Raw genomic sequence first — 25189 nt, 5'->3', positions numbered from 1 at the left:
TATGTATCCTCATTCAATCATTCCGTAATTATTTCTTGAGCACCTACCATTTGTTGGACACTCCTGTGGGCATTCAGACTACTTCAGTGCAAAACAAAAATCCCTGCCCCTTTGGAGCCCATGTTTTACTATGTGTGGGTAGAGGCAGAATAAAAAATAAATATTATAACGAATTAAGTTAGAAAATGTTAAAAGCCATGAAGGGTAGGGGTGGGGCACTGAGTATAATAAGAGGGATTGGGAGAGGGTGCAGTGCAAAATGATAGAGTGGTTAGGATAGGCTTCATTGAGAAAGTGGTAATTCTGCTGACTTGACTCTCCTTGGTGGAACTTTTTATGGTGTCAGAAAATTTGTCATCTCATTTTTTTTTTTTTTTTTTTTGGTTTATTTATTTTTGAGAGAGAGAGAGAAAATGCAAGTGGGGTAGGAGCAGAGAGAGGGAGACACATAATCCAAAGCAGGGTCCAGGCTCTGAGCTGTCAGAGCCTGACGAGGGGCTCAAACTCACAAACTGAGATAATGACCTGAGCCTAAGTTGGATGCTTAACCGACTGAGCCACCCAGGCACCCCTTTACTCATTTTTTTTTTAAGGAAAGGGATATGAAACTGAAATAACCCAATTGAGCTTTTATAAATTGCTCTATAGCTTTTGTCATGCTGTCTTTTTTTTTTTAATTTTTTTTTTTTAACGTTTATTTATTTTTGAGACAGAGAGAGACAGAGCATGAACAGGGGAGGGGCAGAGAGAGAGGGAGACACAGAATCGGAAACAGGCTCCAGGCTCTGAGCCATCAGCCCAGAGCCTGATGCGGGGCTCGAACTCACGGACTGCGAGATCGTGACCCGAGCTGAAGTCAGACGCCCAACCGACTGAGCCACCCAGGCGTCCCCATCCTGTCTTTTTTTAATGTTACACAGATAGATAAATAAAGGTTTATTTCCTGAAATTGTTACTAATTACTTGTCTTTACAGACCTTACATAGTACCTGTCATTAATAACCTTAATAAGTAACATGTATTTATTATCTGTATATCCTTGAGTCCTTTTTATTGCCTCTGCTAGTAAGAAGCCTTCATCACAACTAACTTAATTTCTTTATTAAAAAGGCAGAAGAAAAATATGAAGTAAATTTCCAAAAGTTAAACCGATAGGAAATGTGGAATGCTGATTTCTGATGAGGTGAAACTATCTTGAACACACTTATACAAACACTTTTGTTTATATGATAAACATTTCAAATCAGCCAGTTCATTTAATTCTAAAGTTAGTCATCTGGAGTTGTTTTTGTTTTTTTTTTTTTTTATAGCAAGTTTTCCCCCTTTGGTTGTTGGATACAAATTAACACCTCTAGAAAGTCAAAACATTCAAGTTTCTTCTCCTTTATAGCACTACAAATCTTTCAGAATCATGGAAAAACAGATCTCCAATGATAAACTGTGAAACATGGATATGTAATAGAGATGCTATTTGACTGATTCTGAAATAATTGTATTTTAGAATTAGGGTGCTAGGGAGGGAGATTAAGTGAAACTTGCAAATGTAGACAGCTTTACTATCTCAGATTTCTCCAAAATGCATGTTGGTATTAGATTATTATTTCACCTTAGGTATATGGCAGGTCACTTTGTAGGATTTGACGGAAATTATTTTTTATTTTACAAAAAAGTCTTAGGCACATAAGAAACAACCTGAGCTAGAAAGTATTAAACTCGTTTTCAGAAAACCACAAAGGAGTTCACTTCACGTTTTTTAGGCAGCTGAACGAATGTCAACAAATGCTGAAGCTAAGACCTTGTACTAAATTATTTTTATATATTTCTTTAAATTTTCACAAGAGTGCAACAAAATATTTATTAATATCTCCATTGCACAGACAGGAAACCAAGACCCATAGAGCTTATCACTTGAAATTGAGCTAGGATTTGAACTCAGGTTCTATATGGTTCCAAAGCTGATGTCTTTCCACTACTCCATCAGTGCTCCTTGACACATGCTTATGGTGTTTGTAGCGTTACTTAGAAGTATTGTAAGGAAAGTTTACCTTTGAAGGTTAAATCACTCGCTGACAGATTTTAGAAACATTTACTATTTATACAAAGAAATTAAACACTGAATAGAGTGCAAGGGGTAAAGGGATTTGAGTCATTGAGACACAGCACTTCATTCAATGAATGGAGCCGGGTGTGTGTGTGTGCACAGTGTATACAGAGCCCCAATTTTTAAGGAAAAACTAATCTGATTTAAATACACTAAAGTTATTTTCTAAGATTTATATAGCTGCAAAGTCGTCATTAACCAGCTTAAAATGAAAAGTCACTCACTTAATTTAAGTGATGTAAACTAAAGTCAATCAATTCCTCTTGGAGGTGTGAGTAGAAAACACCTTATAAATGAGAGTGATGGGATAACTAAATAAAAACTGGAGATTATTTAGAATCTAAGAGAAATGTCATTATGCATGTTCATTCTGTACGTTATTCCTGTCTTTGGTTTCGCATCTAGTTAGATACTGTTGATTCCCGGAGAACTTTCTCTTTTATTTTTATTTTTTACCTGGGTCTGTGAATACCTGGCTCTAGTGTCTAAACTGAAAATTCCTCAGTGTAGCCAGATCAGATTATGATCACTAACCCCTCAGCCTGAAAAAAAAAAAAAAGTCATACACTTAGGGCAAGGAATTTTTTTTTTTTAATATAATGCAACACGTGTATGATCCAGAGAAGGTGACTAGCAAAATCTTTAAAGATCTTTTCGTGTCCAAATCTAGAAATCTACTTCTTGGAATCAAGAAGTAAGCACAAGTGTAGATAAATTATTATAGTGATAAATAAAATTATGATTTAAAGCAATGTATGTAACTGGGGTGCCTGGGTGGCTCATTCGGTTAAGCATCCCACTTAGTCTCAGGTCATGGTCTCACGGTTCATGAGTTTGAGCCCCACGTCAGGCTCTGTGCAGACAGCTCAGAGCCTGGAGCCTGCTTCGGATTCTGTGTCTCCCTCTCTCTATGCCCTCCCCCCCACTTGCGCTCGCTCTCTCTCTCTCTCTCTCTCTCTCTCAAAAATAAAACATTAAACAAAATTTTTTTAAATAATGTATTACTGTTACAATTTCTAAGGGAAACAAAAGTGCATACCCCTAAGGGGACATAGTTCTTCCTTAATGTGCTAATCCTCACATAATAAGGATCCTTTTTAACAGCTTTATTGAGGTATATATAACTCATATATCATAAAAGTCACCCATTTAAAGTATTATTATATTATTTGTGGCCAAGTAATATTCTGTTGTAGGATATACCTTCATCAGGTAGTTGGTAGATATTTAACTTATTTCCACTCTTTGGCTAGTATGAATACTGCTGCTATAAACGTTCATATACAAGTTTCTGTGTGGACATATGTTTTCAACTCTCTTGAGCATATAGTAAGGAGTAGAGTTGCTGGGCCATGTGATAACTCTGTGTTTAACATTTTGATGAACAACCAACTTGTTTTCCACAGTAGCTACGTCATTTTACAATTCCACCAGCAAAGTATGAGGGATCCAGTTTCCCCACATGTCCTCCAGCTTTTGTCATTGTATTTTGATTATAGCTATCATAGTGGATGTGAAATGCTTTTTTGTTATGGTTTTGACTTGTATAGCCTCTTCAGAGAAATGTCTGTTCACATCCTGTCCCCATCTTTGAATTGGTTTGTCTTTCTATTGTTGAGTTGTAAGGATCCTTCATATATTCTGGATTTAGTACCTTATCAGATACATGATTTGCAAATATTTGCTCTTGTTCCAAGGATTGTCTTTTTACTTTCTTGATGGTAACATTTATGACACAAAAGTTTTAAAGTTTTATGTAGTCCAATTCATCTATTCTTTCTCTTGTTTCTTTGTCATAAGGATTTACTCCATTGTTTTATCCTAGGAACTTTATAGTTTTAGCTCTTACCTTTAGGTCTCTTGATTCATCTTGAGTTAATCTTCGCATATGGTGTAAGGCAGATCTCCACCTTCATTCTATTGCATGTGGGTATCCAGTTGTTACAGCAACATTTCCCCACTGAATGGTATTGATGCCCTTGTCGAAAGTCAGTTGAATAAATGTATTTGTTTCCATCTGGATTCCGAATACTATTCCATTGGTCTATATGTCCATCCTTGTGGCAGTACCACAGCCTTGATTATTGTAGCTTTGTAGTAAATTTTGAAGTTAGGAAATGTGAGTCCTCCAACCTCCAACTTTGGGGGGTGGGGGTGGTTTTTTGCTTTTTTGTTTTGTTTTCTTGAGGTTGTTTTGGCTATTCAGGATCCTTTGAATTTCCACATGGAAATTTTAAGATCAGTTTTATCCGTTTCTACAAAGAAGCTAGCTGGCATTTTGATAGGAATTTTTTTCAGTAGGTCAGTTTGGGGAATGTCAATATCTTAACAATACTAAGTCTTTTAATTTATGAACAGATGTTTTTCCATTTATGGAGATCTTCAGTTTCTTCCAAAAATGTTTGTTTTTATTTTAAATTCCAGTTAGGTAATATACAGTGTAGTATTAGTTTCAGGTGGGGGCGCCTGGGTGGCTCAGTCGGTTAAGTGCCCGACTTCAGCTCAGGTCATCGTCTCGCAGTTCGTGAGTTCAAGCCCCACGTGCTTGAATAGCTCAGAGCCTGAAGCCTGCTTCGATTCTGTGTCTCCTCCCTCTCTACCCCTCTCCTGCTCATGCTCTCTTTCTCCCTCAAAAAAATAAAAATTTAAAAAAACATTTAGTTTCAGGTGTACAACACTTCCATGTAACACCCAGTGCTCATCACAACAAGTGCACTCTAATCCCCATCACCTATTTCACCCACCCCCTCACCCACCTCCCCTCTGGTAACCATCAGTTTGCTCTCTGTAGTTAAGAGTCTGTTTTTTGGTTTGCCCCTCTCATTTTTCCCTTTGCCCGTTTGCTTCATTTCTTAAATTCATGAGTGAGTTCATATGGTATTTGTCTTTCATTGATTGACTTAATTCACTCAATGTTATGTCCTCTAGGTCCATCCGTGTTGTTGCAGATGGTAAGGTCTCATTCTTTATGGCAGTTGAATATTCCACCGTGTATTTACCACACTGTCTCATTTTCTCATTTTTTTAAATTTGGGTTTCTTCTTTTAGTTTTTTTAAGTTCATTTATTTTTTGAGAGAGAGAGCCAGAAAGCACACATGAGCAGGGCAGGACCAGCAAGAGAGGAAGAGAGAGAATCCCAAGCAGGCTTCAAGCTGTCAGTGCAGAGCCCGACATGGGGCTCAATCTCCCAAACCTGTGAGATCGTGACCTGAGCCCAAACCAAGAATAGGTCATTTAACTGACTGAGCCACCCAGGCACCCCTAAAATTTGGGTTTCTTGATGGGATTTAAAGTTTTTCATAGAACTAACAATAAATGTAAACCTGAACTCTTATGAATTTGGAAGTTTATAATCTCTAAATTATTGGTAAAAATACATTCTGCTTGACTTTTCCAAGACCCCAGTTGACTCTCCTTCCCCTTCCTGTGTTTTGAAACCAGTTTTTCAAAGGCACTTAATCTTTATACCACCTCTGGACCTCAGAGGAACCACAGATACCATCCCATCAGGATGTCAGGTCTATGTCAACTCAGAATTCTCCAAGTAACTTTCACAGAACTTTACTCTGGTCTTGGCTTCTATTTCCAAACCAACATACAGTATTTAAAGAGTGAGTTTTTGCCATAGTCATTTTATAGGCTGGTAAATGGAGGTGAGACCCACAGAATTAGAGAAATCAGTAGACCTGAAGTGATGATAAGGAGAATAAAAAGCAAGGATTAAAGTTGAAAATTGTTTCAAAGAAAGGAATCCACAAAATTGAGTCAGTATATAGAACAAGTATGTTCTATACATAATAATGTAATATACATAGTAATGTATAACATATACGGATGGAAAGGAGAGTGGACAGACTCAGAGAAATGACTTCAGAGAAGATGCCAGAATTTCTTCTTGTCTACAGTGATAGTGACAGCTTTGACAAGGAAGCAAGCTGGGAAAGTGAGCCTGGTTACTAGGCGGGTAAAGAATTTAGTTGACCTGGAATCATAAAACCTTTGACCTGGAGAGACTTAAGTGATCTGGCTCAGCTCCTCAAATTTGATGGTGACTATAACTTTGGCAAGCTAGCAATGTAGCTAATAACTACGTTCTTCTTGACACCTAAACAGTGGAATCCAAACTTGTTAGCCTGGCCTTTAAAAAAATTTTTTTTTAATATTTATTTTTGAGAGAGAGAGAGAATGGAAGAGAATGAGAGAGAGAGATAATATGAGTGGGAAAGGGACAGAGAGAGAGAGACAGAGAGAATGAGTGGGGGAGGGGCAGAGAGAGAGGGAGACACAGAATCTGAAGCAGCTCCAGGCTCTGAGCTGTCAGCACAGAGCCTGATGTGGGGCTCGAACCCACAGACCATGAGATCATGGCCTGAGCTGAAGTCGGGCATTCAACCAACTGAGCCACCCAGGAGCCCCTAAGCTTGTTAGCCTGGCCTTTAAAGCTCATTAAAAATCTTTCCCGCAGCACTCTAGCCAGCATGGTCAAGTTGTTGTCCTTTATAAACATGCCAGCCCTTTTTGTAGTTTCTTGTCTAGTGCTCTCCACCTGTCTGTTTCTTGCCACATTTGGTACAATGAAATCCTAGACCACCCATCTCCACAGTGACTACACCCTGCTCTGAAACTTCATAAACCTTATAACTTGTATAATTCGTGTTACTTCCAAATATTTACCACTTTATGAACTCATTCTGTCTTCCTCAATTAGATTATAAACTATTCTGCCTCCTTTGCTAACTCCTTTTTTCTCTGGATCTCTAAATGTTAGTGTATCTCAAAGACATAGAGCACTTTCCATGCATCATCTCCTTCCCTTGTGTGATATTAGTGAAAAGCCCAAGGGTCAGAGGCTCTGTCACCTGACTGGTTGGTTGATAACTGGTCAGATGTTTTGAAATCAGAGCATGTCATTGTTTTTTATTTGTAAAATAAGAAGGTTGAATTGGGCTTCTCTTCCCCCTGTTTTGTGGCTTTACATTTTTCTGATTATAAAAGCCATATTCCTATTCTTATAAGTAGAAGATCATAAAGAAGGAGGGGGACAGCGCAGGGCATGGGGGGGTGGGTTACAAACCTGCCACCCAGCGGACACACTTTATATGAGCATGAATATTTTTTTAACTCCTGTTAGGAACGTATATATTCATTTAGGGATTTTAAAATACGATACTGCCCATCTCTAAAATCTTGATTCTTTTCTTGCCACTAAAGACATCAATATAGTATCTTTTTACATTTTGGTACTTAACCACAAGTCAGATTAAGTGTATGACCAAAGATTTCCAGTCTGTGATACATTTAGAAGGATCCATTAGGTCCTACAGGACGTAAAAGTCCCAATAATGATTCCAAATTATCTTAAAGCAGAAGCTTGGTTCCAGTGTATATATTCCGTACTGAAATAAAAATACATACAGTTCAGCACAGTGAAAACGTAAATATTTCTTGAAAATTCCCTTTGCTATAGAATTTCTCATCTTCTGTGTACATTTATTAGAAACAGAGGTCCTGGGCCCAAAAGTCTTTTCTGAAAGCTAGAACATAATTCATGTAATGGAAAGGGTAAGAGCTTTAAAATTATTGCTAAGGTCCTATTGGAAGTTGGATTCTTTCTATAGCAAAGTTGTTGAATTACTTGCCTAAAGCAGATTAATTAACTTTTGGTATATAATTAAAGAAATAGAAAACATAGGCAGGGTTTTTATTTTATTTTGGACCGCTACCATCTCTAATCAGTAAACAACACAGAGCTTTAGGTTTCTACATCTTACACCAACAGACATTCTGGGTTTTTGTTTTTGTTTTGTTTTGTTTTGTTTTCACTACCTTTTAACGGAATTCCAAAAAGAGAAAATTATTTGCAGTTTTCCTAGGAAGATTAAACTGACTTGGAAACAGTCTTAAAACAGTAGTTGGGGCTCTCCAAATAAAGAATGGCAATTTTTCAAATGCTTGAGAAAGTATAATAAAGTTTCCATAAACTCATTAAAAACTTGAAACCTGATACCTACAGTGTGGTGTTGTCATCTCATTGTTCTTTAGGTCTGTCTGTTCAGTCTGAGTTGGAATATTTTGTGCCCTTACTCTGAAAAGGCAATTCACTTGGCTTCACCTTTGGCATTTCTTGGCTCAGATGAGTTTCATGGTGGTAGCTATAAAAATTGATTAATGAGGGAGCGCCTGGGTGGCTCAGTCAGTTAAACATCCTACTCTTGATTTCAGCTCAGGCCATGATCTCATGGTTCGTGAGTTCAAGTCCCCCATTGGGCTCCTTCCTTGCTGACTGTGGAGCCTGCTTGGGATTCTCTCTCTCTCCCTCTCTCTCTCTCTATGCCCCTCTCCTGCTTGTACGTAAGCGTGCTCTTTCTTTCTCTCTCTCTCTCTCTCAATAACTAAATCAGTCTTTTTAAAAAATTGATTAATGAATTACATTCTCAGAAGAAACCTATAATCTGTGGGTACTGTCTAGTTGCAGTAAAGTTACACACCTTTTGAAATGGAAATGATCAGCAAACTTGCAGCATAGAGCTTCAGAGTGCCAGTTTCCTAATTTTGGCCATAAGTATTCATAAATAGAAGCTATTTCTCTTATCCATGTAGCAGACAGAACTTATAAATTAGGCTAGCTACCTAGAAGCTTGCACCCTTAGTTCACAAGCTACTCAAACGCACTCAAAGTTAGAGAGGGAGAGAGCCAAACCATAAGAGACTCTTAAAAACTGAGAATAAACTGAGGGTTGATGGGGGGTGGGTGATGGGCATTGAGGAGGGCACCTGTTGGGATGAGCCCTGGGTGTTGTATGGAAACCAATTTGACAATAAATTTCATATTTAAAAAAATGTATTTCTTTTATCTGAAGGAGAAATGGTCTCTTTCCAGGTTTTAGTTTTAAGACTTCAAAATTGTAAGGAACTGTCATTATGATTTCTATATTGGCTGATTTTAGTGGTGAATTTTTCCATCTTAAAAACAAAACTTGTTGCTTTTTTCCTTGCTAAAACTTGGCTTTTGTCATGTTCAAGAGTTATGTTATACTTGTTTATTCATTCTCCATATATGTATTTAGTGACTGATATGAGCCAGGCAATGCCAACTCTAAATTCCTCCAACTAGCTGTGTGTGCTCTCTGTACCGGGCCCTCCTCTCACTTACCCAGTCTCTAGTTGTCTGTCCTTAGTTCCCAGTCTTTGCTTTATACCTCATATCTTGCCATGCTTTTCTGAAACACATCCCCCTCCTTCAAGTGCTCTTATAGAAAGGTTTGATAAGTCATTTATTATATAGTGGAATTTAAGTCATTATTTAACCTCCAAAAAGCTTTTACATTTTGACTTTTCCTGTAAATGTGAATGAAAAACTATTTTTGAAAGAATTGAGCTGTGTGCACGTATGGAGGTATTGGAAGGGCAGAGCGCCCCCTGGTGATTCATTTGAAATCACACCAAATGAATGGCCCTCTGCCTTCCCCTCCCACCTTCATACTGTCTGTGCTCCTTCCCATCTCCATAGCTGTGCAGCTGTCACTCTTCCTGCTTGAACTGCCTGTACCTCTTTCCCACAGCATTCAGCTCAACCAATCCTACATCCTTCCTTAAAGGTTTTTCCGTGTCCTCTATCATTCACTTCCATTCTATGAGTTCCTCTGTTGTATATGGTCACCATCACTGAGATTGGCACTTAATTGTTCTTTGTTTCAATTGGCTCTTTTCTTCTTCCCCATCTCGAGTATAATCTTGAAAAAAATTAATCCTGTCATCTTAACTTTGTGTTTAGATGGTGCCTAGCAAAGAGACACAGTTGGCATTCAATGAATCCTAAATAGAAATGAGAACATGCCTAGGCCCACATATTTATATTGTATTTAGCAACACTCTGCAAATGAGTTCATCCTTCATTAGAAGGACACATGTCATCATGTCATACTTCAGGGCATTGTTAAAATTCGTTAAAGTTTTTTAAAAGGGAAAAAAGCAATTTTTTTTTCTTTAAGTGCTGACATCTGAAGAAAATTTTGATTTTTACTTCTTAATAGGTGGTTTGTTCTGGATGCAGAAACCAGAGATCTAGTTTCTATCCACACAGATGGGAATGAACAGCTCTCTGTGATGCGCTACTCAGTAGGTAGGCAGATTGACCCCCATCCTGGCATTCACAGCATTTCTCTGAAAGTGCATTTTTTCACTTCCAATAAAACTAACTATTTTTTTTCCTACTCTCTAGACTTGTTAAGTATTGAATATGTTTCCCCCAGTATCAGATTAAATTCTGCAGGAGACTGCAAAAGAACTTCTAAAGTTAAACAACATTATAAATCATCAAGCAAATTTAGAACAAACTGTTACAACTGCTTTTGCAATTGAAAGCAGAATATAGTACAGTCAAATCCCATTTTAGGGGAATTACACACATACTTAGAATTTTGGATAGGTATTAGACTGACTGTTACATCTATTTAGCAACCTTTTTTTATATGTAAGAAAATAGAAATTATAGTAATGTTCAAAATACACTGTGATAGAACCTATTCAGGTTCTTTAAAATCTAGTTACATTATTACTGGCTACATAGTAATGATTGGTTTTGCTACTTAGCTAAAATACTCAGCTCATTATAAGAATTTGATAAATTCATTTAGCCTTATTTGAATAATTCTTTACACCTTATTCAAAATGTTAATTATGTTCTCACAGTATTCCAATTCCTTTTCCCCATTATTAATATGGTTTTGATTCATATTCTTCCCTGGAGTTAGTGTGAGTGACTTTTGCTTATATTTGAAAATCTATTCCAGTAGTTGTTGGATCAGTGTGGGATCCAAAGGATTTTTTTGATTGCTTCTAAGTTGTTTCAAAGGAACCACAGAATACTGTTCTCTGAGTTGAACGTGGAAGGAAAAGTATTTGCTTCAAGCTATAAGCCTGGCAAGTTATCTTAAGGCAGAAAAGGTATTCTGTTTGGTTTTTTAGTCTCTACTAACAAATTACTGCAAGTGTAGTAGTTAAAAATCCAAAGGTCAGTTAGACTTTATTGACCATCTGTTAAGTGGTAAGAACAATAGAAGAGACCATGAAAGAAGAGAATATAGTCCATTCCCAAGAGACTATAGTTAGAGAAGTCATGTATGCTCCACTGAAATGAGCAATTGTACCTTCGGCTTGTGAGTACTGGGTACCTAGACCCATAAGACAGGTTAACCTTCCTGGGGCCATATTGTAGCTACCTAGAAGAAGATGAGGCTAGGGTCCAAGGCCTGTGAGTTCTCTGAAAAAATGACTGTTGTTCAAGTGCGCTTAGTGATGGAAGGATTTATTCATCAAATACCAAATACCAGTTAAATTCATGAGATTTAGCAACATCTGTAAAATGGCATTTAATACAGGTCCAATAAAGTAGCAGCAAATGAATCCCATCAGTACATTTCTCTAGCTAACACTTTTTCCTGTCTCATTCTAGATGGCACCCTCCTGGCTGTAGGATCTCATGACAACTTCATTTACCTCTATGTAGTCTCAGAAAATGGAAGAAAATATAGCAGATATGGAAAGTGCACTGTAAGTGGCTGAAGGAAAATAAATTAAGCTGGAAAATTGCTGGAAATTTTTACTTCTGTTAAAAAGTTAAATGTTTACATTGATGTTTCCATTATTTTCTATCTTTCACTGCTTTAAACTTTAATCTCACTCTGAAAATGAAGATTACTTGACAGCAAAATACTGCAGTTCCCTGTGTGCTTTAGAAATACTTCTTCTTTTGGGGTTCCTGGGTGGCTCAGTCGGTTAAGCATCTAACTCTTGATTTCATCTCAGGTCATGATCTCAGTAATGAGATCGAGCTCTGTGTTGGGCTCTGTGCTGAGCATGGAACATGCTTAAGATTCTCCCCCTCTCCCTCTGCCCCCTCCTTTGCTCGCATGTTCAATTTCTCTCTCTCCCAGCCCTCCCCGCCCCCCATCTCAAAAAAAAAAAAAAAGTTTCTCCTTTTGATGGGAGTTTAATACTTCTTTTTGACTCGATTTAAGGCAATTTCTTAAACCACAGCTGTGTCCATAGGAAACCCTTAGAATAATAACACTTCTTGAAAATGGAGTAAGTCAGAAATGAAAGGGTAATCTCACTTTTAATCCCGGTGTCCCACATTCTTGCCCACCCCCAACACCCTGCAGTTTCCTGTGTCACCTCTCTTACCACTAAAAGTAATTTATTAAGAGAGTTAACAGAAGCATATTTCCTTCAATTTGTTGTCCTGATTGAGTAGGTTATCATTGTAAGGTAAAGATTCGATTTAATTCTGTGGACATACTAAGTACTTACCTTATTGACAGTGTTCTGCTAATTTAAGAAATGTTCTGGACACCAGGAATATGAGATTTTTGTTTCTTCAAAAAGTATACATTTGAGCTGAGGGCAGGATAAGAAAGGCAGGTAGTATACTATAGTGTCAAGGGCACATATTTGGGATCAGACTACCTGAATTTGAATTCTTATTTCACCACTTACAAGCTAGTGTGACCTTGGGCAAGTTACTTAAACCTTCTGTTTCAATTTTCTCATCTATAAAAATGAGGATAATAGCAGTTTTCTACTTCACTGGATTAAAATAAGTTAATACATATGAAGTATTTCAAATAGTGCTTGGCAAATAATAGGTTACTCAGTATGTGGTAACTATTATTTTTATAGAAAATGAGGTAGCATGGTGTGTGTGTTAGGAAATTAGGGCTAGAAAACTGATGAATTAGTGATTAGTGGCAGCACAGATCCAAAATAGTTTTAGGGAGAGAGAGAAAAGAATTTGTTTTTAGAAGCATGTACATGAGCAAAACCCATTTACTAGTCAGAGAAGAGGCTTGTTTATTTATTTTGTGTATGTGCACCTAAAACCAGCCTACAAACAGTCTACAAGCAACCTCAAAGTTTTAGAATTTATCCAAAATTATTTTTTTTGCCTTGACAACAATTATGAATCATTACCCAGTAATCTATTGAAATCTTTTTTAATTGATTTATTATCTTCGTGATGTGGAATAGTACAGTAATGCCTCTTTGCACCACATGAGTAAGTGAAATGCTCCGCTGAAAGGAATTTTCGGTTACTGAGGTTTACCCCACCAGGCACCAAGTTTTTAATTATTTTTTACCTCAACCTTTTAAAAAAGTCCATGTCTTAGTAAACAGAGTATATCAATTATAATTTAATGGTGGAATCATAAAATTTTCCAGGGAGCCTTGTAGCACACACTTGGCTCAGCCCTCATTTTACTGATAAAGAGACTGAGTTTCAGAAAAGATAAAGGACTTGGCCTTGGTTGCCTCTTGACATGGTGGCAAACTTGGGGCCGGAACCCTCTTCTCTTAGTACAGCAGACTTTCCACTGTAATGATAATGCCTCAGGTTTTTCAGTATTTGTCTCATTGTCCTGAGAGTGACCTTGAGAGTGTTGAGAAATGTCTCAATTGCATGAGACTTAGCCTTCTTCAGTTAAGCAGCTTTTATCTTGAAAGCATTTGAAAATATTATTTTGAGATCTCCTTCGGAACTGTTAAAGTTGATAGTGCTGTTTGAGCCTGTAATGAGAGGCTCAGCTACTCTGCTTTTCTAATTATCTTGTGTTTTGTACTTTGCTTCCAGCTGTCACTTCTCCTTGCTGTCTGCTTCCACCAGCTGGTGTTACAGTTTCATGTTGACCGCTTTTATCTGGTGTCTGTTAGGGTAGAGGACAGACAGAACCGAGCTAATGCTGGTTTTGCCGGTAATAGATTTGACTTTAGGCCAGTTAGTTAACTTCTTTAAATCTTGATTTTATTATCTTAAAATTGGACATTTTAATAGTTCCTACTATATAGGATTGTTGTGAAGATTAGGAACTATTCACGGTTGCCGATACAAATGCTGTTTTCTCTTTCAATTCCAATATTTTCCTATTACTAGTCAATATTTTAAGTAACCAGCATAGCTGCAGAAGCCTATTTATTTAGAATTTTTAGAGAATTCTCTCTAATGAATGTCTCTCTAATGTCTCTCTAATGAATTAAGCAAGCAGTTGGAGCCTGTCCCTCTTGATGGCATCACTTTTTGTGGAAATGTCAGATGAGAAGATGACTGGTACCAAGAACACCAAGGAGCATGTCTCAGTAAAAGGCAGCTAACTGATGATGTGTGAGTCCCTCATCGGTGGCTTGCTTGACAAGGTTGTGACAGGCCAAGGCCTTGCTCACTGTAATAAGCTAAAAAAACAAAACAAGACCCTTTTAGAGACATGGACTTATATCACACAGGTTCTCCTGTGTAAAATACCAATTTACAAGAGCTATAACTGATAAGGGACCGAATCCTAGTTTCCTCTGGCCAACCAGCTTTCCTCTCCATAAGCAGGCCTCAGGAAACCAACTCGTAATCAGAATGCTAGTTTATTCATTTAAAATAAGATCTATAAATGCCAAGGGAACAGGACATGCACATCCTCCAGCCAGTACTTCCCTTTAGACAAAAATTGCATGTGTAACCAGAGTATCATGAGGAAGTGAGCAAGCCTGGCACCTCGATCCCCAGTAGGTCAGTAGCTTCCCCTGGAAGTGGTCCTGGTTCAGGTCCCTCTACCCTAGACCTTAGGTGGTACGGTCCACATTTGCCTCTGTGGCTCTGTTTACGTGCTGACCACCCTGCCGCCACCACCTGCACAGCACTTGCTGTGGACAGATTCATACGTGCGGCCAGGTTGTACTCTAGACTTGCTGGCCTTGGACCTATTAGGGCTCTTGTTTCTTTGCTCTTTTCTGCCTTGACTTATTTGATGTCAATCCTAAAGTTTAATTCCCACTGTAGTTTCCATAAACACACAAAATTTATTTTTCCATTTCATTGAAATTTACATGCTGTTTGTTATGTAGCAGATATTCCCCCTCAAACACCTCAAGTTTGTTTCTACACATATGGTCCTGGAACTTCTCTTTGAAGGAACCCTAGTGATCTTCCAAGAAATGATCTTCTCTCCATGAGCCTGACCTCTCTGGGCTGGCTGAGGGATAGAGAGGAAGAGACATAGAATGGAGTCATCCTGGGGCGCCGGGGTGGTTCAGTCAGTTAAGTGTCCCACTTCGGCTCAGGTCTTGATCTCACGGTTCAAGCCCCACACCGGGCTCTCTGCCGTCAGCGTAGGGCCCACTTCGGATCCTCTGTCCCCCTCTCTCTGCCTCTTCCCCACGCTTGCTCTCTTCCCTGCTCTTTCAAAAATAAACATTTAAAAAAAAAAAAAATGGAGTCATCCCTCCATACTGTTTCTGTGTGGCAGCCTTTCATTTTCTCTTCTGTGGCCTGTCTGCCACCTCACTTCCCGCGTTTGCCCCTGGGAGCGCACCATCTTCCTGCTGCCCTTGGGTTCTCCACATCCCCTCTAGCACACACCCTGGGACTACTTGACCAGATCTGTGGCATTTTGTGCCTCTCACTCAGATCGTATAATTTAGAATGACCTTTTGTCTTTCTTTACTTCCCATGAAAGCATCCATCTTCTTAGTGTTTAATACAGACTAGAAAAAGTGGTCTGACTAACCTGTGGGATTCAGGGGTTCATGGTTATATCATATATTCACTGTATAAGCAGTTTGATTTTATAACTGCTGCTATGGAAAAGTTTATAAAAAGGCTTTGGATTCAGAAGCTCTTTTTAACTTCTGCAAAGCCCCAGGGTTTGGGGGTGGGGCTGGGCCGGGCTAGTATGGATCTGATTTTCTTTGCTTTGTATATGGGGCTTCTCTTGATTTTATAGCTTAGAAGAATTTGAAGACTGCTGGTTGGTTATCTGAAATACCTTTGAGGATTGTGAGGCTTTATAGTTTTGTTGCTTTCCATACAATGTTTCTTTACCTCAGCTTTTCCTGTGCTATTTTGAAAATGTACTGAAAAAGTCCTTACTTATAAATTCTTTTTCTGAAATGCTACGTTTAAATTACTTTCTGCTCATCTTCACTGTTAGAGAAATGAGTAAAAGATAAGCATGATTTAAATGCTGTGTTTCATTTGGTCCAGACATCTCTGACCTGGGCTTAAACTCTGGCTCCACCAATTCTTTTTTATAATAGTGACTTCAGAAAAGTTATGTAACCTCTCTTTGCCTCCTGGACTTGCTCATCTGCTAAGTGGGCGTCCTCCTGCAGGCTCCTGGAAGATTGAGAGTTGACCGTGTATGCCCTGTGCATAGAATGTTCTCTGCTCAGTGTTGGGTGCCATCAGCAGCAGCATTGTTCTCAGTAACTAGATGAGACAACCCCGGGTGTTACATAAGGGTGTCTTTCAGCATTTAATATGAATCTATGAAAGTTCAAAAATAGTTTTCTAATTGTGGATAATTGTGTATTTTCCTTGAAAGAGTTTAAGTGTTCTGACCAACCTAAAGTTTCTATTCTGTTTGCAGTGGGATGCTTTTTTTTATGATGCCTTTTTTTTCTTTTTTTGAAAATTTTCTAAATTTTATTTATGTTTATTTCTATTTGAGAGAGAGGGGCTGGAGAAGGACTAGAGTGAGGGAGACAGAGGATGTGAAGCAGGCTCTGCACTGACAGCAGAGAGCCTGACATGGCGCTCGAAATCATGAATCACAAGATCATGACCTGAGCCAAAGTCGGGCACTTAACCAACTGAGCCACCCAGGCCCCCAAGGATTAAGATGCTTTTATTCTGCCCCTGAGTGCCAGCACACTGGCGTTGTCTTTGACTCCAATTGTTAGTAAAAGGATTTAACACATTCTGAGACCTTAGCGTAGAAAATGTAATATATTGAAGGTGCAATGGTGTACTATTACAAAGTCTGTCCTGATAGGAAAGAAATGCTGGTAAAAGTAAAGTCCTTTTTGCCAGGATTTTGGTAATTGAAAATATACATCAAAAAGAGAAGCATAAAAGAGTCTTTAACAGTCTGCTTAGAAATCTCCAAGAAAACGGGGCACCTGGGTGGCTCAGGTGGTTAAGCGTCCTGTTGATTTCGGCTCAGGTCATGATCTCATGGTTCGTGAGATCAAGCCACACATAGTGCTCTATGCTGACAGCGCGGACCCTGCTTGGATTTCTGTCTGTCACCCCTCCCCTCTCTCTGCCCCTCCCCCACTCATACTCTCTCCCTCTCTAAATAAATAAACATTAAAAAAAAAAATCTCCAAGAAACTAATCCAGTATGGGATTAGGATTCAGTGTTCGTGTAACAGGATATATTGCAGTAAAAAAATGAAGGATGTGTTATCATTTAAACAAAAGTCATCAGGGACATAGGATCTTCCTTTCTTTGTATTCTGTCATTCTCCAGTCATCAGATCTAGTTCCAGGAGGAGAGGATCAGAGCAAGGGGAAAAGACACTGCTCCTCCTAAATCAGTTCTCTTAAAGTTTCCCTAGAAGCCCCACTCAGTGATTTCTGCACCACCTCTAGCTGCAAAAGAAATTGGGAAATCCAGTGTTTTAGGTGGGCTCTTAACAAAAGGGTGGCAGAATTGGATTGTATAGGAGCTAGCAGCCTATTCTATAAAGAATAACTTTCTCTCAGGGCTCCTGGCTGACTCAGTCAGAAGAGCATGCAACTATTGATCTCGGGGTCTTTGAGCTCAATCCCTATATGGGGTGTAGAGACTAATTAAATAAATAAAACTAAAATAGTAATAATAATTTTCCCTCAAACCAGCAAAAGCACATCAGAACTTTGATGGGGGAAAAATCCTGCTTGCAATAGCAACCAGAATTGTAGATGCTTTGAGAATAAACCTAGCAAGTAAAGCACAGGAAACATGGCTGAAAAAATAGTTATAACATGTTTCTGGATCAAAAGATTTGATAAAAATAGCTGTTCTCTACAAATTATTGTCTAAATTTGATGCAGTCCTAAATATTTTTTTAAGTTTGTTTATTTTGAGAGAGAGAAAGCACAAGCTGGGGAAGGTCAGAGAGAGGGGGAGGGGGAGAATCCCAAACAGGTTCCACACTCTTAGTGCAGAGCCTGACATGGGGCTCAGATTCCTGAACTGTGAGATCTTGACCTGAGCCCAAATCAAGAGTCAGACACTTAACTGAGCCACTCAGGCACCCCCTTATTTAAATTTTCAACATGTTATTTATGATAAAATGTTTTTAAAGTTCATCTGAAATTTTCCACATACCACAAAACTATTACAGTTGACTGGAGATAGGCAGACTAATGGAACAGAAAAGAAAGTTCAGAAACAGGTATCTGTTTATATCGAAATTTACTAGATGATAAGAGATATTTCATATCAGTAGGGTAAGAATGGACTGTTCTCTGCATTATCCAATATCACAGCTACTAACTACAACTTTCCATTCATGAAATTAAATACAATTCAGTTCCCTGGGAGCACTAGGCATATTTCAAGTACTCAGAAGCCACAGGTGGCTAGTTGCTGCTGCACTGGACCGTGTATGTCCACACATTTTCATTACTACAGAAAGTTCCGTTAGCACTGCTCTAGATGGTAAGGGGGAGTCATGTCTGGTACCTACTTACAAGGAAAAGGTGAGATCCCTAACTCTAGGCCTTGGAACTTTTTTAAAAAACTCCCCATATAATTTTTAATATATAGCCAGGGTTGCAAGCCACTGATGTAGATGGTCTTCTAGTTGACAAAGATGTAGCTAAAATATCTCTGATTTTTTTCAGAGTAGTCATCTTGGGTTCCATCACTTGTGATTATTACTGTGATTATTTAATAGCAGTAATGAAAATTCTGGCTTAGAAAATACTGTTTCTTTTCAAGGAAGTATAGTAAAAGAAAAAAAAAATTTATTTTTTTGAGAGCGAGTAGGGGAGGAGGGATCTTCCTAAGCAGGCTCCATGCAGACTCCAGTGCAGAGTCAGACGCTGAACCAGCTGAGCCTCCCAGGCACCCCACAAGTGTACTAGATTTGCTCCCAACTGTGTGTGTGCCCTTGGGGTGGTATTTGAAGCTACCCTCCCCCAAGCTGTGCCTGTACCTTCCAGGGCCTATGAGTTGGGTGGGGCAAGGACACTCTGAGGTGGTGTATGCGAAGGTAACATTACAGATGCCAAACAGTTGCATTTAATCTTTTCTTTGCTTATTTATTGGAATCCATATGAGGGAGAAAATACTCACTTTGTTTTTCTGGTATGAATTGATAACTTCCCCAGGGTGTTTCCTTTATTTGGGTACTTTTGCTACTCAGGAGTCCTTTTTGAGAATACTTTATACTGACCTTCTAAATATGTTATGTGTCCAGTACAGATGCAGCTACTTGAATATTATGTATACATACAATGCTTTTTTCTTTTTTTTTTATGTTAGAGCGTGCGAGCGCAAGTGGTGGGGGCGGGGGGCAGAGAGAGAGGGAGACTGAGAATCTGAAGCAGGCTCTGCACTGCCATCACAAAACCTGACATGGAGCTGGAACCCACAAATTGTGAGATCATGACCTGAGTCGAAGTTGGACCCTCACCCAACTGAGCCACCCAGGCTCCCCTACATATAAGCTTTTGATGCTCTTCTAAATAATGTTATTAAAGCATTTTCACAGAGATCCAGATGATATTTTTAAACACTTCTACGTTAATGTGAATGCTTCTTGGGGGACTGCACTTTGCCTGGGTAATCTAGTGAGATCGGTCCTTCATGTAGTTTTCTTATCTGAGAAGCATGGCTTCTCCTGACACCAGAGCCCAGCGCCATCAGACTCGTGTGCGCCAGGAAGAGGATTTGTGTGAACCCCATCCTTCTGCCATATTCAGAAAATATCCAGTAATCACATGGGTCTTTCGGGCTCTGAAAATTGATTTCTTGTTAAGTTGGTAGATCTCCATTGTACCTAGCGAGTGATTCCAAACCTGTTTTCCAGTATACCTCCTCGTCTCTGGTGAGTTCAGGAGCTTCACAGTTCTCAAATTCCCATAATTTAAATTCATTTAAATGTATAAATATGTATACTTGCCATACAGCACTGTGAAGGAGATCTTAGCTCCAGGCAGATGTCGTTAGACTTCAGAAGGATAATGGAGTAATTAGAATGTTTTGTGTGAAACATTAAAAGCTGTGCCTAAGTTATTTTGGATTTTTTAACTTAAAAAATAAAATCATGGGTGCAGAAAGCTAGTAATTCAAAAAGTACAATAGAAATTAAATATGTTTTACCACAGATGGTAGGAGATAAAAGTGCTTTTGAGTCTCCATTGACTTTGGTAAACCATTAAGACCTGTGTGTGATTTATCTTAGAAATCATCAGATGCTTACATAGGAAGCCAACAAAATACAGCATTTAGTAGTTTTTTGTCTTAATTCCCACAGTGTTAGTAAAACCAGAGCAGAAAAAGATCACGGTCTTGGGGCACCTGGGTGACTCGGTCTGTTAAGCATCTGACTCTTGATTTTGGCTCAGGTCACGATCTCATGGTTCAGGGGTTCGAGCCCCACATCACACTCTGTGCTGACAGCACAGTACAGAGCTTGCTTGGGATCTTTTCTCTCCTCTCTCTGCCCCTCTCCCCAAGCTCACTTTCTCAGAATGAATAAATTAAAAAAAAAAAAAAATCACTGCTTAAGGAGTTAGATTGGATCCACTTGTTCTGAAGGAGTACATGTTGGGTGAGTTTTCCCCAGAAATACTCTTGGAGAGTTTTTCTAGGAACCCTCCATACGCCCATATACGTGTGCCATATTCCCCAGCCTCTGGGGTGTACCGTGGATACTAAGCAGCAGCTCCTGGAACCATTACTTCATTCTCATAAATGAAGTCCCTCTAAAGGGGACACCAGTGACTTGAAATAAGGCCTGAGGATATGGTTATCTGTGAAGTATCCTTTAAGGCACAAGTTTAAGAGACTCCTCATTCTTGGAAGTCTGACACAAGTAGTCGGTGCTTGTGGCTGCTATCTGCGTGGAAAGGCCAACAGCATATTCCCAAGTTCCAAGTGTTTCCACGTGTTTCCACTGTGGTGAGATCTCTGTCTTCCAGAGTTCCGCCACAACTCTTCACGTATCACTGGCATCTTTAAATACCTGCCTCTTGGGGCGCCCGGCTAGCTCAGTCAGTAGAGCATGAGACTCTTAAATACCTGCCTCTTCAGTTGCCAGTGAGAGATGGTGAGAAAGAACTAAAGACCTGTTGTGAGCCCTGTTCAGTTCTAGAGGCTGTGATACTCCTCTCTGTACTTAAGGAATTCCAGATGAATGGCTACACAGAGAAAGTATTGGCTAACTGTTAAACGACTTCTTCAAAACACTGAACGCTTTCCTAATCGTCGCTCTGTTTTTCTCTAGGGACATTCCAGCTATATCACACACCTTGACTGGTCCCCAGACAATAAATATATAATGTCTAACTCAGGAGACTATGAGATATTGTACTGTAAGTATGAACGACTAGATATGGCTGAGATGGGGCTGTCGGGCGCAGATGAACAGGCTGTGCAGAGAGTGTGTGCTGGCCTCTCTGATTTGACAAAGCACATGTTACTCTGAGCTAAGGAATGAGACTCTCAAATGTGGTTCACTTCTCCCAGAAAGTAATGAATTAATTTAAATACGTAGATATGTAGTCTTAAGAAATTACTCAGGGAGATTGCTGCTCTCATACAGTTTTGTATTTAACAACTTTTCCTGGAGACAGGAAAGAGTATAATGGATAGGCATTTACGCTTCTTAAAGAAGCAAGAACAATTTCAGTGGGGAACAAGTTTGTGGTTCTATGAACGGTAAAGTGAGCACTTTCTTTTCCTTTTTAAATATGTCTTAATGTTTTTCAGTGTGTGGATTATAAATACAAGTAAACGTGGCTAGTTTGAATCAAGATGCACTTTCAAATACATTTGTACACAGGCACTATGATTATACTTCCTGTTTCTAAATTTAAAGGGGACATTCCAAGTGGCTGCAAACTAATCAGGAATCGATCAGATTGTAAGGACATCGATTGGACGACATATACCTGCGTCCTAGGCTTTCAAGTCTTTGGTAAGAACATGACACCTGATGAGGAAAAGGTAGTTTGTGGGGTTTTTATGTATAATACTTAGTTGGTTAAATTGCTAAGTGAAAAGTAGTCTGCGTATGTTCTTCAGTGTTGTCGCTGATGCCAGACTCAGAGAAATTAAGTGTATTAGGATTGAACCATTGTGAAGTGTGTTCTCTGCAGAGTCCAGCAGACTTTTGGTCCTCAATAAATATGAAAGACAATTAAAAGGAAAAAAAATTTACAATAATAGCACAGATTGTCTTCCCATGTTTTTCCTCCAAGTAAAAACTGAATTTTTTTAAATTTGTAAATTTTTAAAATAGCTTTATTGAGCTATGATTCACATACTACATAATTCGTCTATTTATACAGTACAGTGGTTTTAGGATATTCAGAGTTGTGTGGCCATCAGCACTGTCTGCTTGTAGAACATTTTCCTCACCCCAAAAAGAAATCCTCTACCCATTGGCAATCACTCCCCACCTCTCCCCCTTCCTCTGCCCCCAGCAGCCACTCATCTGCTTTTTCTCTAATGACCTCTGCCTATTCAGTAATTTGTATAAATGCAGTCACACGATGTGTGACGCATTGAAACAGGTTTCTTTGCTATAGACCGTTTTCAGGTTTCATCCACATTGTAACCTGTATGAGCACTTCGTTTTATGGCTGAACAATATCCCGTTGCATGCAATATGCATGCACATTTTGCTTGTCCATTTATCAGTTGATGGACTCTTGAGTTGTTTCTGCTTTTCAGCTGTTACAAATAATGCTGCTGCAAACAAGCATGTGCAAGCTTTCGTATCGGCATGTCTTCGTTTCCCTGGAGTATATATCTAGGAGTGGGATTCAAGGGTCAAATGGTAACCTTGTGTTTAACCTTTTGGAGAATGCCAGACTTTTCCTGAAGTGGCTGCACCATTTACATTCCCACCAGTGATGTACGAGGGTTCTGTTTCCCCACATCCTTGTTAGCAGTTCTTACTCTTTTGCATATGAATGTCCAGGTGTCCCCCCACCATTTGAAGTATAAAGGCATTTTTAGTAGATATTATTTAAAGATAAAATTTGGAGTGCAGGGGCACCCAGGTGGCTCAGTTGGTTAAGCATCCGCCTCTCAATTTCAGCTCAGGTCATGATCCCAGGGTCATGAGATCAAGCCCCATGTCAGTCTCCGAGCTGGGCATGGAGCCTGCTTGGGATTCTTTCCCCCCACCCCCACCCCCCTGGTCCCTCCACTTGCGTGCTCTCTCTCAAAAAAGTAAACACAACTGCTATAGAGATGGAGGAGAGTGCCTAGACTAGCAAGAAATTTAAAAAATAATCCAGACTAGTCCACATACAGTTTCATTACTCTGGGTGAAACTGAAGCAGTAGCCAATGGCTGGTAATTTACCTAGTTATTTAAAAAAAATTTTTTTTTAATGTTCATTTATTTTTGAGAGAGACAGAGCACAAGTGGGGCAGAGGAAGAGACAGAGTCACAGAATCTGAAGCAGGCTCCAGACCCTGAGCTGTCAGCACAGAGCCCGACACGGGGCTCAAACTCACGAGCCGCGAGACCATGACCTGAGCTGAAGTCGGTCACTTAACTGACTGAGGCACTCAGGCGCCCCCGTACCTTGTTATTTTAATGAAACAATACTCATTTACTTAGTAAGAGGTGTCAGTTAAGAAGTGTTTTAGGGGCACCTGGGTGGCTCAGGTCATGATCTCACGGCTTGTGAGTTCGAGCCCCACGTCGGGCTCTGTGCTGACAGCTCAGAGCCTGGAGCCTGCTTTGGATTCTATGTCTCCCTCTCTCTCTGCCCCTCCTCCGCTCATGCTCTGTCTCTGTCTCAAAAATAAACATTAAAAAACTTTTTTTTTTAAATAAAAAAAGTGTTTTGACTCAGCAAATTTACCGAAAACTTATTTGTTCTTCAGAATAGCACTGAACCATAGGAGGCCAGCATCTCAGCCCTTATACATTCCATAAGTTCCATCTAGTCTAATAGAGTTTTGTGCTAATTACATTGACATGATCACCAGTGCCTCATAATGATTCAGAATAATTAAATTTGTAATGTCTCTGGACATAAATCATAGTTATAGGAAAATTCTGTGGGGCAGCATGATAGACTTGTAGATGGCCTATGCATTTCTATTAAGAATCTTCGAGGTTCTCTTCAAGTGTCCACCTGAAGGGAACAGCAGAGAAGGAGTGTGTGCATTTTACACAGTTTCCCCAGAGTCTCCTTGGAAGAACTAACGCTATGGCTTTCTTTCCGTACCTCACCACACAACTAAGAATTTCCCCTCCAACTAGAAACTTTAGAAAGGAAGAGCTTATTTGCAGAGGTGGGTTAAACTAAAACAAATGAGTGCCACCTGCTGGTTACTAGTGAGTACTTTTGTGTCTTTAAATTTTCCATCTTGAGGCTATTTTTGGTTTAATTTTATTATTAGATTTCGGGTAAAACTTCATCCTTTAAAAGAGGTATTGCACTACTAAGAAATTTGTAAGGAAAATGTTAGCAGCTACGAGTTTGAACACAGATGAAAGTAAGATTCTAAAATTAAATAAGCCTATGTAGTATCACAGTTATATTTTAGACTAATTTTCCTCCACCACTGTGTTTCCGTATCAAAGGTGTCTGGCCAGAAGGATCCGATGGGACAGATATCAATGCACTGGTGCGATCCCACAATAGGAAGGTGATCGCTGTTGCTGACGACTTCTGCAAAGTCCATCTGTTTCAATATCCCTGCTCCAAAGCAAAGGTAAAATCAATATAATGAAAACTAGTGTTGTAGGGCCTTTTGTTGGGGGCTAATTTTGTGTCAGTGATGAGAAGATATGTGCAGAGTTACTCATTACTACCCGTGCTGCTGAGGTGCACAGAGGGACAACAGTGCCCCTTGTAAGTGTCCAGGCAGGCCCTGCTCCTTTTAAGGTCAAGCTGGTGTTTTATTATTGTTTATCATCTGCTTTTTAAATAATTTTTTAACAGCTTTAATGTCTCCTAAACCTACTAACATACTTTGTTACACATATGATCACCATTATAAAGCTACGGGGTCAGGGTGCCTGGGTGGCTTAGTCGGTTGAACATCCCAGCTCATGATTTTGGCTCAGGTCACAATC

At 39.3% G+C, this 25189-nt stretch overlaps 1 protein-coding gene across 12 annotated transcripts in view; it reads left to right on the top strand.

Moving 5' to 3' along the window:
- The window catches only part of EML4 (EMAP like 4), a 164286-nt gene that overhangs the window by 135801 nt on the left and 3296 nt on the right, over window positions 1-25189 (top strand). For all 12 annotated transcript variants that reach the window (XM_045447026.1, XM_045447031.1, XM_045447023.1 and 9 more), the window contains 5 exons: window positions 10136-10224; window positions 11557-11654; window positions 21369-21456; window positions 21963-22061; window positions 24695-24825. In XM_045447026.1, coding sequence (XP_045302982.1) covers window positions 10136-10224; window positions 11557-11654; window positions 21369-21456; window positions 21963-22061; window positions 24695-24825 — 505 coding nt within the window. The remainder of the gene's footprint in view (window positions 1-10135; window positions 10225-11556; window positions 11655-21368; window positions 21457-21962; window positions 22062-24694; window positions 24826-25189) is intronic.

The sequence above is a fragment of the Leopardus geoffroyi genome, chromosome A3, assembly GCF_018350155.1.
Source record: "Leopardus geoffroyi isolate Oge1 chromosome A3, O.geoffroyi_Oge1_pat1.0, whole genome shotgun sequence".
Taxonomy (NCBI): Eukaryota; Metazoa; Chordata; class Mammalia; order Carnivora; family Felidae; genus Leopardus; species Leopardus geoffroyi.
The sequence above is the reverse complement of the archived record's forward strand: the minus strand, read 5'-3'. Positions and strand labels throughout refer to the sequence as shown.